The sequence below is a fragment of the Akebia trifoliata genome, chromosome 5 (genome assembly GCF_017979445.1).
Source record: "Akebia trifoliata isolate Shusen 1 chromosome 5, ASM1797944v1, whole genome shotgun sequence".
NCBI lineage: Eukaryota > Viridiplantae > Streptophyta > Magnoliopsida > Ranunculales > Lardizabalaceae > Akebia > Akebia trifoliata.
In genome coordinates, this window is record NC_141379.1 from 28,377,354 (window position 1) to 28,392,462 (window position 15,109).

The 15,109-nt window shown below is 35.6% G+C and overlaps 1 protein-coding gene across 1 annotated transcript; it reads left to right on the forward strand.

Moving 5' to 3' along the window:
- The first annotated feature begins 1,491 nt into the window (after positions 1-1,491).
- Positions 1,492-12,766, forward strand: LOC147401962 (26S proteasome regulatory complex, non-ATPase subcomplex, Rpn2/Psmd1 subunit). The gene is made up of 14 exons (XM_086443466.1): positions 1,492-1,768; positions 2,878-2,941; positions 4,632-4,737; positions 4,832-4,943; positions 5,030-5,198; positions 8,089-8,226; positions 8,317-8,675; positions 8,797-8,932; positions 9,051-9,299; positions 9,412-9,632; positions 9,726-9,984; positions 10,594-10,826; positions 10,923-11,442; positions 11,984-12,766. The coding sequence occupies exons 1-14, from the start codon at positions 1,626-1,628 to the stop codon at positions 12,311-12,313; spliced, it is 3,039 nt and encodes a 1,012-aa protein (XP_086299592.1). The 5' UTR covers positions 1,492-1,625; the 3' UTR covers positions 12,314-12,766.
- Positions 12,767-15,109: the final 2,343 nt, after the last annotated feature.

The following is a 15,109-nucleotide window of genomic DNA, read 5'->3' on the forward strand; positions in this document are numbered from 1 at the left end:
AATACCCTAAACTTCAATCCATACTAAAAAACCCATGATGTCAAAATGATTGGATTTGGGAGAAAAAAAAGTTCAAATATTGGTCTCTATAAAACATTTGAATGTATAATCTCCACTAAAAACGTTCAATCGGGTGAGACAAATTAATGCTAACATTCCAAGGATTGGAAATTAGAAAGAAATGTTTGTTGAATAATCGTGACCTTGAAACATATCAAATCACATACTAGCTATGGGTGTCAATGGTTGGTTCGGTTTACAAGGAATTTATAACCATAATCATTATATTTAGTCCGATTTCGATTCTTATCGATTTTGGGTTCGGTTCTAAAATAAATAGAATCGAAATCGAAACCGTCAAAAATTACGGGAACTCATTGGTTCCGATTCTCATGAATCGAAAGAGAAAAAAAGTATTTCAAATTATTATAACAAAAAATTTCCTTAAAAAAATAAAATATTATCAACAAAATTATTAATTTAGTTATATTTTGTTATACTAAAAATATAAATTAATGATTTTTTTTCAACACTAAAAAAATTATCTTTGTTAAAAGTATTACATTTTTATAATAATAACTCATTTTAAGCTCTAATTGATAATTTATATGAAAAATTGTATATAACATGTATTTATTTTGAAATAAAAAGTACCTTAAATCATCTATAGTATGGAAAGAAATGACAAAGTAAATCAGTTCCGGGTACCTACGGGTACCCATTGGATAGAACCTAATGGTTTCGATTCCTCTCGATTCGGTTCGATTTCATTTTAGACCTGATTCTAATCGATTCCAATAAAAAGGGATTCGGAACCAAGATTTTCAATTTCAACTCCGATAAAATGAATACCCATTAACACTCCTAATAATAGATTCGTTTGTGAAGTCAGCAACCAATTAAACTTACTCCTTCCAAGGGCTCCTCAGACATTCTCCTTTCTGTATATTTTAAGAGATGAAGACGAGGACATCTAAGTAATTTTATTAGTCTATTAAGTAGGACAATGAGGGGCGTATCACCAATTTGAAAACATACGTGAAATTTCAAGTATTTATCAAAACATGAAGGGTCAAAGAAAATACTGAAGTAACAATAAAATTTACATGATTTTAAACATTGCTGACGTGGATGTGTCTATAGAACCCTAGATGCTTTTCATCAAGATACGAGTGAGAGGCATCTATGGTTCTATGTACACTAATGTCCCTAACGATGTCAATTTCAATGTTACTACACCATAACTCATAAAATAGGTTCATGTCTACGTGGCATATTTTTGTTGATGTTTAAAATAAATGGTTTTTTAATTTTAATCAATTCATACACGCATCCCAATGTATTTATTTCCTAATTAAATTTGCCACGTAGACACTGTTCGTATATGTATAAATGACACAACGTATGAGATATTGACTCTTTTTAAAAAAAAGAGAAAAAAGAAAAAAAGAGGAGGTAACCGGATCCGCAAGAAACCGAGAAATTAAGAAATCTTTTATTTCTCGTACACTCTATGCTCTTGAGTTTCTCTTCTCAAGAAAGAGGAAAAACAGGGAGTAGGGTTTTTCTTCCTTTCTATTATAAAAAAAACCCTAGTTTTGACAGAGAAATCTATCAGATTAGCCATGGCGACGATGGTGAGTTCTGCAAGCGGTCTTCTTGCTATGCTGAATGAGCAGCACCCAGTGTTAAAGCTCCACGCACTCTCAAATCTCAACACATTCGTCGATCACTTCTGGCCTGAGATCTCCACCAGTGTACCCATCATGTATGTTTCAATCAATTTTGTTTTATTTATTTTGGGTATATTATGGTTTGATACTTTTGATGCTTGTATGACGATTTGCTTTGTCGATTTTAGATCTGTTTTTGGAGGTTGGGTTTTTCTGATTAGGGGAAAATTTAGGGTTTGGTGAATTCCTTTATTTGATGAAATGAATTGATTGCATTGGATGGAAATTAGGGCTCGATACGGATATGGTTATTGTGGTTAGATTTTATTGGTTTTGGTTTTTACGTTTTTTCTGATATCAATTTCTGCAGAACTTGTTTGAAAGTTGGAATTACAGTTTGTAGAGATAGATTAGTTATTTACTTTGGCTCAATTGAGGGGTTTTCTACATTATAAAGCAGATTAGTAGTCAGAACTTTAGTTATAAAGTACCTCAGATCTTGGATATGAGCTATGTAATTGGGTTGTTTAGTAATTTTATCACCCAGGTAGTGGAGGGGTGGCCCTGGAGTGATGTGAGATCGTGTCCTCCCCCGCGATTATACCCAATACGGAGTGATATTGGATATGAGTTATGTATTTGGGCTTTTTAGTAATTTTACTACCCGGGCGGTGGAACCACCCTGGGTTGCTCCCTAGTGTCGTGAGATTGCATCCTTCCCCCTCAATTATGCCAGTTTGTGGTGGCTGTCATATCCATAGGGAATTGTCCTACTTCCATATGGGATAGGGACACCCTGAGTAATGAAGAAAGGGGTTGTTTAGGCATTTACATGGAGTTTTCCATTTAACACTAATGGCTACTGATTAATGTTTAGGCTGGCGGGCTTGCCACAAAAATAGGTCTCCAAAAATATATCTGGCGGAGTTTACCTGATTTTCTTTGTGTTCTATGGAACACTATTAGGTTTTTTGAGTTTTGAACATTCTAGAATATTATATATAGAGAACGATGAAGCTTTGTAGGGTCCGGAAATATTTTTGATGATCTTGATAGATAACCCCCGGTGGAAGCAGAAACTTTCCCATTTTTGCAACTGTAAAAGCAATCTTCATAGTAATATTTGCCAACAATTACCGATTTCTTTGTGTTCATGTTCTTTCATTTTGATTTTTGATAAGTGCTATTTTCATTTTTTGTGCAGCGAAAGTTTGTATGAAGATGAAGAGTTTGATCAACGACAACTTGCGGCATTGCTTGTTTCAAAGGTCTTAATCATGTTCTTCTACGATACTTTTTTATGTTGGTCAGCATTCTTGTGTCTTTTTTTTGGGGGCATATACAATTCATGCAAGGCCTAAACCAAGATTTCTATTGCATTTGCTAGATGCTGATGATCCTCAAAGTTGTATATATGGAAACATAATTCCACGAGGAAAGTTCATTTAGGATGTCAATGATTTTTTTTTTTGGCTATAAATTTCTCAACATTCTCAAATGTGCATCACATCCTAAATCCTAAGATGCTTGAATACAACCAATGTGTGTACCAAGAGTGCAAATATGATCCAGATATTCTTGAAGTCCAGAAATTTCCTTGAACATTGTTACCATGTTGTTTACATATTACAGTAATCTTTCCAATATATAAAGTTCATAATATCTGCAGAATATCTATCATCATAATATTATGTCAATTTTTATTTATGTTATCTGTTGAGAAACATAAAAAATTTGTTGGGACTTGAAAAATAGCTGACGAAACAAGGAGTGTTGTCTTTTCTTTTCTATTTTTTATTTTGGTTTTCTTGTATGGTGGCTATCTTGGCCTTCTGTTCCTTTTTTTTTTTTTTGGTTATTAATAAAAATTTTCTTGTAAAAAAATATTGATGCATTTGTTCATTGTTATCATTGATTTGGAACCTTGAGTTAAATTGAGAGCATAGAAGATGGGACTTGGATGTCACTACATCGTACGATAACAGGACAAGGATGTGTGTTGGGTAGTTGGTATCTAACATGTGTTTGGATTGCTTGACACACTAACCCCACAAAGCAGCAATTCCATATGTTTAGAATTATATTTTTTGAAATATTTAGTTTGAGTATATATACAAATAATTTTATTTGGATAAATTGATATGCATTATAATCAAATACAAAAAGGTCTTATCCCAAAGTTTTGGGGTTGATAAACGAATCATGTTCTTCCATTCCACGATGTCCTAAGCTAAGTCTTCTATTTATCGAAAGTCAGTTTATATCTGCTTTCATTATCTCTATTCATGTTCTTTTGTGTCATCTTCTCACACTTTTTGGATCTTCAACATGAATATTTCTTTTGACTGGTGTTGTAACTGGCCTTCGTTGAACATATCCAGACTATCCCACTCAACTTTCTCTTAATTCATCGCTTATTGGACTGACTTCTACATTTTTCAGTGCGTCTGTTTCTAGTTTTGTCTTTTTTAATTTGTCTAGTCATCCATATCGACATCCTTATCTTAGTTATACTCAATATATTACGATGGTGGTTCTTGACTGCACAACATTCAGGTCTGTAAAGCATAGTTGTTCTTACTACTGTCCTGTAATTTTAATTGATTAGTATGTGTACGTAGCATTCTATAAGTGTGCCTCCATTTTAACCATCCAGCGCTAATTTTATGGGTAGCATCTTCCTCAATCTCTTCATCCTTCTACATAATAGACCCGATAATGAAGTGGTGTCTCTGAGGTATTTCTAGACCATAAATTTTTTACTGGACAGTCCTCCTAGGTGTGAGTAGATGAGAGAATATTTGACTGAAATCAATGTTCATTTGTAATACTCGCCATTGACACCACAAATTCTTAGAAAATGGTGTCTTTGTCAAATAGGTATGCCTTGTTTAAAATTTTCATTTTGGGTACAACTTCAACCTTTTTCTTACATGGATTACATTGGTTTTTCCACAGGTTTTCTACTACCTGGGTGAGTTAAACGACTCATTATCATATGCACTTGGGGCTGGACCTTTATTTGATGTTTCAGAGGACTCAGATTATGTCCATACTCTTCTTGGTTAGAACTGTAATTTCTGTTGGTATGTTTGTACACCTTTGAAACTATGGGATTTCCTTACTAATTAATTATCTTGTTTTGTGTTCTATTTCAGCTAAAGCTATAGATGAATATGCAATTCTCAAGTCTAAAGCAGCAGAGTCAAACGAAGAAGCAGCAAAGGTGGATCCTAGATTGGAGGCCATTGTGGAGAGAATGCTTGATAAGTAAGTGGGAAGCTTTTATTTATTTATTTATTTATTTATTTTAATACTAGAAAGCTGCTGGATTTATCTTACTTTGCTTCATTTAGGTGTATCTCGGATGGAAAATATCAACAAGCCATGGGAATTGCTGTTGAATGTCGGAGATTGGATAAACTTGAGGAAGCAATTATTAAGAGTGACACTGTTCAAGGAACTCTGTCGTATTGCATTAATATCTCCCATTCCTATGTTAATCTCAGAGAATATCGCCGCGAGGTAAAGTTATCTTCCCATACTTGGCTGCCGAAAAGCTGTATTTGGAGTTCATACCATCAATATATTCAAGTTAGTGTATCATTTATATCATAAGAAACTATGGTTGCTATTAGTTGGTCTTATATGTTTCATATCATATGTCATACTAGGATGGAGTTTGCTATATCAATGATTTCAAGGGCTTGGGAAGCTTATGCCAGAAGGCTTACCTGGGCAAGGCTTTGAAAATAGGCCTTGAGGCATTAAGGAAAGGCCTGTTTCTCTGGATGGCTTGTGCCTTACGGCAGACACATGCTCTTGACGCCTTTTGACCAAGGCATAAACCTAGTTGGTTGTGTTGCATTTCTTATTGTTTTCTATAGTGAAGCAATAGGTGATTAAGTGGGATGGCTAATATTCTTGGAGAGGGAAAGTTACTTTTTATTAGATTTTGTGTGCTTGTGGAAGAGAGTAATGATTTCTTTGAGCATTAGGAGAAGAATCGATTGAACTACTTTTTGATTCCAAAGTTTGGGAAATAAATGAAGAACAAGAATACATATAGGAGGGGATGATTACTTTTAATTATGTGTAGGAGGTGATAATTCCCAGAAGTTTGAGTTTGGTGAAGCACTAGGTGATTAAGTGGGACGCCTAAAAATTATGTGAATCATCACCTCCTAAAGTTTGGGAAATAAATGAAGAAAAAGAAGACATATAGGAGGTGATGATTCACATAATTTTAGCGTGACATGTGCCAAAGGAATTAAATCAACTTCATGACATTGATGATTGGTTGCTAGTTATGGCGACTTGCAATTTGAGAAGTAACACCCCCCTCCCCTTTTGGACGGGAACTTATAAGTCAAATTGGAAGTTCTTTGTGTGAAACACTCCTATGCTAGTGTAAAGATCAATACTCCGAACACTCCTGTGTTATTAATATGTTTTAGTTGAAAATTTGTCTCATGCAAAGATAAAAGCTTGGTTGTCACTTGAGGGAAAAGGGTCCATTTTCTTAAATATTGTCTAACTTAGATGTCTTTAATTTCTATTGTATACAACTTTATAATAGACTTTTGATTGAGAAGTTGTAAGATGCATTGAAAGCTCCCTTAAAGATATCTGACAACTATTTCATGGTTTTTGGGGATGATTGTTATATTTTGTGGAGCCTGATGCTACTGGTGTACAGGATGCACTGTTAGTCAAGTGACAGTTTCGGTGGGTTGAGTTTTGGTGGTGGTAGTATGTTATCCCTATTTCTTTAGGGGTATCTGTTGTCGATTTTTCATTTTATGTGGGCCAATGATTGTAATTCTCTTGACCTTTTGAGAATAGTGAAATCGGTCATGGCTTCGTAGTTTTTCTTTGATTTAGGATTTTTCATGTTAACTCATATGTTGTGCTTGATTTTTTTATTATCCTTTCTCGTTCGTTCTTTTTTACTATGTTGTGGTTCTTTTTTCTTTGATTGTTAGGATTTTTTTATATTGCTTTAGATGAATGGTTAGGATTTGTTCTCAGGTTTCAAGTTAGGTTTCAAGGTTGTGTTTCCTTATAAATATAGGTTATGAGAACATGTAAATGGACTTTTTGATTTATTAATAATGATTTTGATAGCTTTTGGAGCAAGCAGGTTAGTGGTTAATAATTAGTGGGTGAAAGCTGGTTTTGAACTAGGTCGTGGTATCAACACCTATGAACTTTACCAACTTATCAAGCTGGAACCATTAGAATCTTTGCCCTTTTAACTCATGGTTACTGAAAAATTGGGACTATGTTATTCAGCTTAGTTATGTGTGCAAAAAACAGGGTGTTAAACTAAGAGTTTACTTTAGCATGGTCCGTTACGTTCTTAACCCAAGTTCTTCAAACACTCTTCTTCTGATTACATTGAGGGAAAATAAAATGAGGAATGTTGTATTAGCCCTCTCTTGCATCTATGTAAGCCATTATAGTGATGACAAATAATGCTTGAATGCCCAAGGGTTTTGCTACTGGAGGCTCAACTGCGAGTTATTTATTTGTAAAATGTTTGCTTGTGTCTTGTTATATTGTCATTTTGGTGCTATTTGTCGTGTTTGCTTCTGATGATTGGTCTAATGGCATAGATTCATGTTCACTGGTGATCTCGTAAGAGGGGTTCACTTTAGTGACAAAGTCGGGTTCAGGAATAATTTGAGATAAAAAATCCAAAAAAAAAAGTTAAAAATTAAGCTGATTTTTTGGGTCTGGTTTGGCAGCCAATGTTAGGGAACCAACGATTTGTCCTATATGGCTTAAAAGTTTCGGATTGAGCTGATTTTTTGGGAGGATGATCTCTATGATGAGGAGATCATCCTCACAAAAAATCAACCCAATCTGGACCTTCTAACCCCATCAAAAGTGATTTAGAATGTGGACCGTCGATTTTTTACCTATATATAGAGATCATCCTCCCAAAAAATCAGCCCAATCTGGACCTTCTAACCCCATCAAAAGTGATTTAGAATGTGGACCGTTGATTTTTTACCTATAATGGATTTAGAAGTTTCAGATTGGGCTGATTTTTCATGAGGGCGATCTTCTCACCCTAGAGATCATCCTCATAAAAGATCGGCTCAATCTGAACCTTTTAAGCCATAGAGGACAAAATTGGCTTCCTAACATTCGCTACCGAACGCCACCATATATATATATATTCATATATTTAACAAAGCATTCATTTATTAATTCACAAAACTCGCATTTTTTTTTTTTTTAAGTACGCGATTTTTTTTCTTCTTTTGAAACTTCGTGAATTAATTGGGATTAAATTGTCGATATAAAAAATTGTGAATTAATCCAGACTTCTGAGATTTTTGACTCTATGGTTTACAATGATGTTTAAGATGGTTTTCTTATAATCATTTACTTTTTGTAATTACAGGTTCTTCGTCTACTAGTTAAAATATTTAAAAGATTGCCATCTCCCGATTACTTGAGCATTTGCCAGTGTCTTATGTTTTTGGATGAACCTGAAGGTGTAGCAAGCATATTAGAAAATCTTTTGCGATCCATAAACAAGGTACCTACCTATTTTTTTATTTTATTTTTAATTATGTCTATGCTTGACCATTAAAATTGTGGCTGTCCACTAAAGTCATTTGGTTTTCAGGATGAAGCTCTACTGGCATTCCAGATAGCTTTTGACCTTGTTGAAAATGAGCGTCAAGCTTTTCTTCTGAACGTGAGAGATCGCCTGTCCGATCCCAAATCTCGAACTTCCGAGTCTCTGCCACATGATTCTAGTGACTCAGATTCCGTGCAAAATCGGAATGCTACCACTGGAAATGATGTTACAACTCCATCAGAGGATGCAAATATGGGAGATGAAGCTCGTGCTCCTAATGGGAATGTAATTGTAATGGATCCTAATGAAGTGACTTATTCTGAGAGGCTAGCAAAAGTCAAGGGAATTTTGTCTGGAGAGACATCGATTCAGTTGACTCTACAATTTCTCTACAGCCATAATAGGTGAGGAGCTTGATTGGTCTATCACTTTATAGTATTGACATTGAAACATAAAGTGCCATGATGTTAGTTTTTCCTGAAAAGGCCTCAAGGAAGTGCTAATGCCTTTGTGATTTCTTTATAGGTCGGATCTTCTAATTCTCAAGACTATAAAACAATCTGTTGAGATGCGGAATAGTGTATGTCACAGTGCAACAATTTACGCAAATGCAATTATGCATGCTGGAACAACTGTGGATACTTTTCTAAGGGAAAATCTGGTGATTCATATATCTTGCCTTGTGTCCTAATTTGTCTGCTTTGTTGAATTTAAAAAAAAAAAAATACTGTAAATTATTTTTATGTAATATTTTTAAAATATCTTATGTGGTTTGGCAGGACTGGCTTAGCAGAGCTACAAATTGGGCCAAATTTAGTGCAACTGCTGGACTAGGTGTTATTCATAGAGGTCACCTGCAACAGGGGAGGTCATTGATGGCACCTTACCTTCCTCAAAGTGGGGCTGCTGGTGGTGGAAGTCAATATTCTGAAGGTGGCGCCCTTTATGCTTTAGGTTTGATTCACGCTAATCATGGCGAGGGAATCAAACAATTCCTTCGTGACAGCCTGCGTAATTCCAATACCGAGGTGCTTTTGTAGAATTCATCTCTCAATTTCATTTGTCTCTTGGTTTCATTCCTAAGTTCATGGGATTCTGGCCATTACCAATGTCATTTTGGACATATTTTATGCTTTGCAGGTTATTCAACATGGGGCATGTTTAGGACTTGGTTTGGCTTCTCTAGGAACAGCTGATGAAGAGATATATGACGATGTCAAGAATGTTCTTTATACAGACAGTGCTGTGGCTGGTGAAGCTGCAGGCATCAGTATGGGTCTTCTCATGGTTGGAAGTGCAAGTGAGAAGGCAGCCGAAATGCTTGCGTATGCACATGAGACACAACATGAGAAGATCATTAGGTGAAGTCAAGCACTGTGATTTTCGATTAAGGCTTATAGTTATTAATGTTTTTCAGCACTTTTACTTATCTGGGTATTTTAAACCTATTTCAGGGGATTAGCACTTGGCATTGCTCTTACAGTTTATGGGAGAGAAGAAGAGGCTGACACATTGATTGAGCAAATGACTCGGGATCAAGATCCAATTTTGCGTTACGGTGGTATGTATGCATTGGCATTGGCATACAGGGGAACTGGAAACAATAAGGCCATCCGTCAGTTATTGCATTTTGCCGTTTCTGATGTTAGTGATGATGTAAGGAGGACTGCAGTTCTTGCCCTTGGGTTTGTATTATACTCCGACCCTGAACAGGTGGGTGCTTTCTTTTTCCTTCTTTCAAGTGGTTATTGCCGGAGCTTTTTAGTATAATTTCTTCTTTGCTGAAGGCGACTTTCACAAGCCTTTAGAGAAGGTCGAGGAATTCATTTTATGTATTCATTTTTTTGTATTCACTGGTTTACACTTTTTATGTCAAGTCTTTTCTGTATCAGACCAGAACAGATTTGTGTTCCTGAGTCCTAAATTCCTAATGGAATTTGGCGCAATATAAAATTTTGACTTCAAAGAAATCCAGCCCAAGTAGATAGATGGGACTGGATTTAATAGGTTTACCGGTTTTTATGTTTGAGTTGTCATGCATTATTCCAGATTTGTATTCTTCAAATAATTTTCAATTGAATGGATTGCTTAGCCTTTGAATTGAAAATTTAGGTTTAGCCATAAGAGGGACACTTCCAGACCCGTACCTTTTTATTTTATTTTATTTGTTTATTTATTTATTTATTTTTATGGTTTCTTTTTGCATTTCTTTTTTATCCCATGATGACTATATTTAGACAGTTTACATGGCTAGTTTTTTGTATCAGACGAGAACATGTGTATAAAACTAATCCAGATCTCACCGTTCTTTTGGATGTACAGACACCTCGAATTGTTTCCTTACTCTCGGAGTCGTACAACCCACATGTTCGATATGGTGCAGCTCTGGCAGTAGGCATATCTTGTGCCGGTACAGGTCTGAGCGAAGCTATATCACTGCTAGAGCCTCTAACATCCGATGTTGTTGATTTTGTTCGTCAAGGGGCACTTATTGCGATGGCTATGGTTATGGTTCAGTCTAGCGAAGCTAGTGATTCCCGTGTTGGAACTTTTAGGTATTTGTAGTTTTTATTATTATTTCTGTTGTCCACTTTGTAGTTTGTATCGTTATTGTCTCATCCGCTTCTCATGTGGCCTTTATTGCATTGTAGGCGTCACTTGGAGAAAATAATTCTTGATAAGCATGAGGATACCATGAGCAAGATGGGAGCGATATTGGCTTCTGGAATTCTTGATGCTGGTGGAAGGAATGTAACTATCAAATTGCTTTCTAAAAGCAAGCATGATAAAGTCACTGCCGTGGTCGGATTAGCTGTTTTTACTCAATTTTGGTATTGGTACCCGTTGATATACTTCATTAGTCTGGCATTTTCACCGACTGCCTTAATTGGCCTAAACTATGACTTGAAAGTCCCAAAGTTTGACTTCCTTTCTCATGCTAAGCCTTCTCTTTTCGAGTATCCTCGACCAACTACTCCGCCTACCACAACATCTGCAGTAAAACTTCCTACAGCTGTTCTATCTACTTCTGCTAGAGTAAAAACAAGAGCTAAGAAAGAGGCAGAGCTGAAGGCAGCCAATGCTAAGTTGTTGGGTGAGGAGTCTTCTTCGTCTGCTTCGAGTTTGGGAAAAGGAAAATCACATGGTGAGAAGGATGGGGACTCTATGCAGGTAATTCTTCATTCATTTGCTGCTGTTATTCTATAAGATGAGAAAATTATGCTCTCAATAGTTTGTACAAATGTTTTATAACCTATGTTACCTGGTCTCTCTGTTCGAGAACCTGGTTCGTAGGGGTGTAGGAGAGAGAATTTATGTCGGTTTACTTAGGTTTGGTAATTTGGTTCGCTGAGTTCTTAGTTCGGTTCACTTATATACATAATTCGAGATTGCAAGTTGTAAGTATGACCATAATGTTAAAAATGCTTGGCATTACATAAAGAAAATATATATAATTATCTGAGTTCTAAATGTAAAATACGTAGATGGCCATTAAAAAAATATAATATATATATTGAATATTAATATATAACAGAATGAAATGAAAAACTTCATAAATATAAAAAATGACAAAAACAAAAACGGTTTGTTAGCTAGAAAAATAATTGTGGAGGTCTCAGTTTCGATGATGTCTCGCTTGGGATGCTGCCGTGGTGGCCCCCAATCCTAATATTTTATGGCCTTGAGTTGATGCTTATTAATTCTGTTTCAGGTTGATGGCCCGTCGGAGAAGAAGGCTGCTGAGCCCGAGCCCACATTCGAGATTTTGACAAACCCGGCTAGGGTTGTACCGGCACAAGAGAAGTTTATAAAGTTTCTAGAGGACAGTAGATATGTGCCTGTGAAGTTGGCTCCATCAGGATTTGTTCTCTTAAAAGACATACGACCCACTGAGCCGGAGGTGCTCTCTCTCACCGACACACCCTCATCTATGGTATCCCCCTCTGCAGCTGGATCCGCAGCAAGTCAACAGGGACAGGTGTCAGCCATGGCTGTTGATGAAGATCCTCAGCCACCTCAGCCCTTTGAGTATACTACTTGACGTGGTTTTTGACTCAAATTGTTTGAAAGTGGAAGGGTACTCTCTTGCTTTGTTTGGACTGAGGTGTATCATCAATAACAGGTGTGCTTTTTTACCTTTGTGGCGCTGCAACTAGAATCTTTAATTATTGAGTCTCAATCTCTTAAAGAGACACGATGGAGCTCTCAATCTTTCTGTTCCTGAGATGGTAGTGTTTTATTTCCCTGCCCGCCCCTTGTAACTGTGATTGATTTTTCGTCAAAATTTGGGAGTGAACAAGGTAAGGTTTTACTGCGACGCCTCTTTTTTTTTTAAAAAATGTTCTTAAACAGGCTAAAGTTTGCTTTTTTATATTTGTTTTAAATCAAGATTGTAATTCGATGCGTTTGCATCTTGTTTGAATAGAATGCATTCTCAAACTGTGATGCCAGTGGGGTTTTAAAACTTGAATTGGTTTGATGGGAGTTTGGATCATTGATTTTATTCGAGTTTTTATCTTTTTTTATGAATGAATATAAATATAAATATAGGTATGTATTTCATGAGTAATAGATACGTATTTTAATATCTTTTAAAAATAGAAACATTTATTGATTCACTTAACTGATCAATCAGGATCCAACCTGATCTGACCAATTTGACAAATATTTGGTTCTATATCATCGTGTACTTGAATGCGAACTCAAAACAATACTCCAAGCCTTGGGCCAGGGCTGAACGTTTGAGCTGGCTTGGAGGATCTAATTGTTTTTTCTTTCTCGATGGGTGAACCCATACTAAATCAGTTTTTAAATGGGTTAAATATACATATTTAAAATAATTAAAAAAATTTATATTATAAATTGGATTAATAGGTGCAACAATCACAAAATCTGAATTTATACATATTTAAATTCTTAAAAATCATTTATGGTTAAATGTAAAATCACCTATACAAATATGTGGAGGAATATCCTTGATTTGTGGAACTCCAGCAAAATATAAATAACTTGTAAATTCGTTTGAAATATCGTATCGTTTGAATGTTTCGGGTAATGAAAAATATGGTATCGACAGAAACATTCCATGCACACCGATACATTTAAATATATACCCAATACATTCTCGAAAGATCCGACTCAATGTTTCGTATCGATCTTGGCCGATATTGATGCATATCGACCAATGCATTCCAATTTTTCAAACCATGAGAATTGTTACAATAATTTTCAAAGAATTTTACGTGCTTCTTTTTCCGTCTTCCCTCCTCCCTTCCAATCCATGATCCTTGATTTTCGAAAGACGGAAACAATGCCACCTGAAAAAGGAAGGCAATAAATAAATTTTAATCAAAATTTGAAATTGTAGTTTGCCTAATTCATAATTATCTATGCAAAATCCATTCATTAATAAGGAGTCTATAATTTTTGAGATTTCTTTTCTAATTAGATAAGATCAAAATTTAATTATGTCACCTGGTATGATAAGATGATGAGAGGGGTGTGGATCTCAAGATGTTCTTTGATTTTCCTCGAGATATGTTCCCATGAGATCGCAATATATGAAGATTATTCCTAACATCGAGATATGCATTTCTAGTTTCACATGTCATATTTAGATGAAGTACTATTTTTATGTCCCTACAAATTTATCCTACTCATTTCGGCATATTGGACGGTTAAAAAGCTAGTTGAACATAACAAAGATCAGGAAAATCTTTGTAGGTGATAAACTATGAGAATTGAGATTATTTGAATTTGTTCAACAAATGTGGATTACAAATTCAATTAAAAAAATAAAAATATAATTAAAGGTCCTAAAATAGTGAGAAAAACTCAACGGGCGTATGTTTGGATGTTCAAAAGTGATTGGGTGTGCTCCTCAAGTTGTGATTTTGAATCTTTATATGCTCCTTTAGAGAAATGTGATTACTTAAATGTCGTAATATGTGACAAAGTGAGATGGTGCGCACGGCCCCAAGGAGATTAGTCTCACCAAAGGTAAAGATACTCCTTGGGCTAAATAATAATAATAAATAATGAGAAAGAAGTGGTCTTAGATATTTATTGGGTAGAATGGGATTTTGTTACAAGTGGATTTATTGGTTGAGGTGTGTTTCTTCATCAACTTTTTTGATCTTGGTGAACGGGTCTTCAGAAGGCTTGTCATAAGCTTTAGGGGTATACGACAAGGAGATCTTCAATTGTAGTTTGCAAATGACACGTTGATTTTCCTAGATGCTGATGTCGAGCAGGTGAGGTTCCTAGGAGGTATTCTTTGTTGCTTCGAGACGGTCACTAATTTGCGTGTAAATCTTAGAAAAAGCAAAGTGTACTTTGTGGATCAAGTTCTAGACGTGGATTTCTTGACTGCGACGTTGGGGTGTGATGTGGATGTTTTTTCCTTTTCTTATCTAAGCTTACCCTTGGGAGCCCCTTATAAGAACAAGAGTCTTTAGGAACCCATGATATAAAAACTCTCTCGAAGGTTAAGTGGATGGCAAGTGAACTACTTATCAAAAGGTGGTAAGTTAATTTTGATTAAAAGTGTTCTATCTAGTATCACAGTTTACTATCTTTCCTTGTTCAAATTCCTAGAAGCATGGAGCTAAGGCAAGATAAACTGTTTAGAGACTTCCTATAGCATAATAGAGTAGGGAAAATCAAGTTTCATTTGGGTACTTGGAGGAACATTTGCTCAGTTAAGAAAGGGGGAGGTCTTGGATTCAAGAAGATCATAAGGCTCACTGGGGCATTGCTTGAAAAATGGTTATGGAGATTTGGGGTAGAACAAGAAGGATTATGATGTAAAGTGATTGGCACAAAAGTTGGGGAAGAT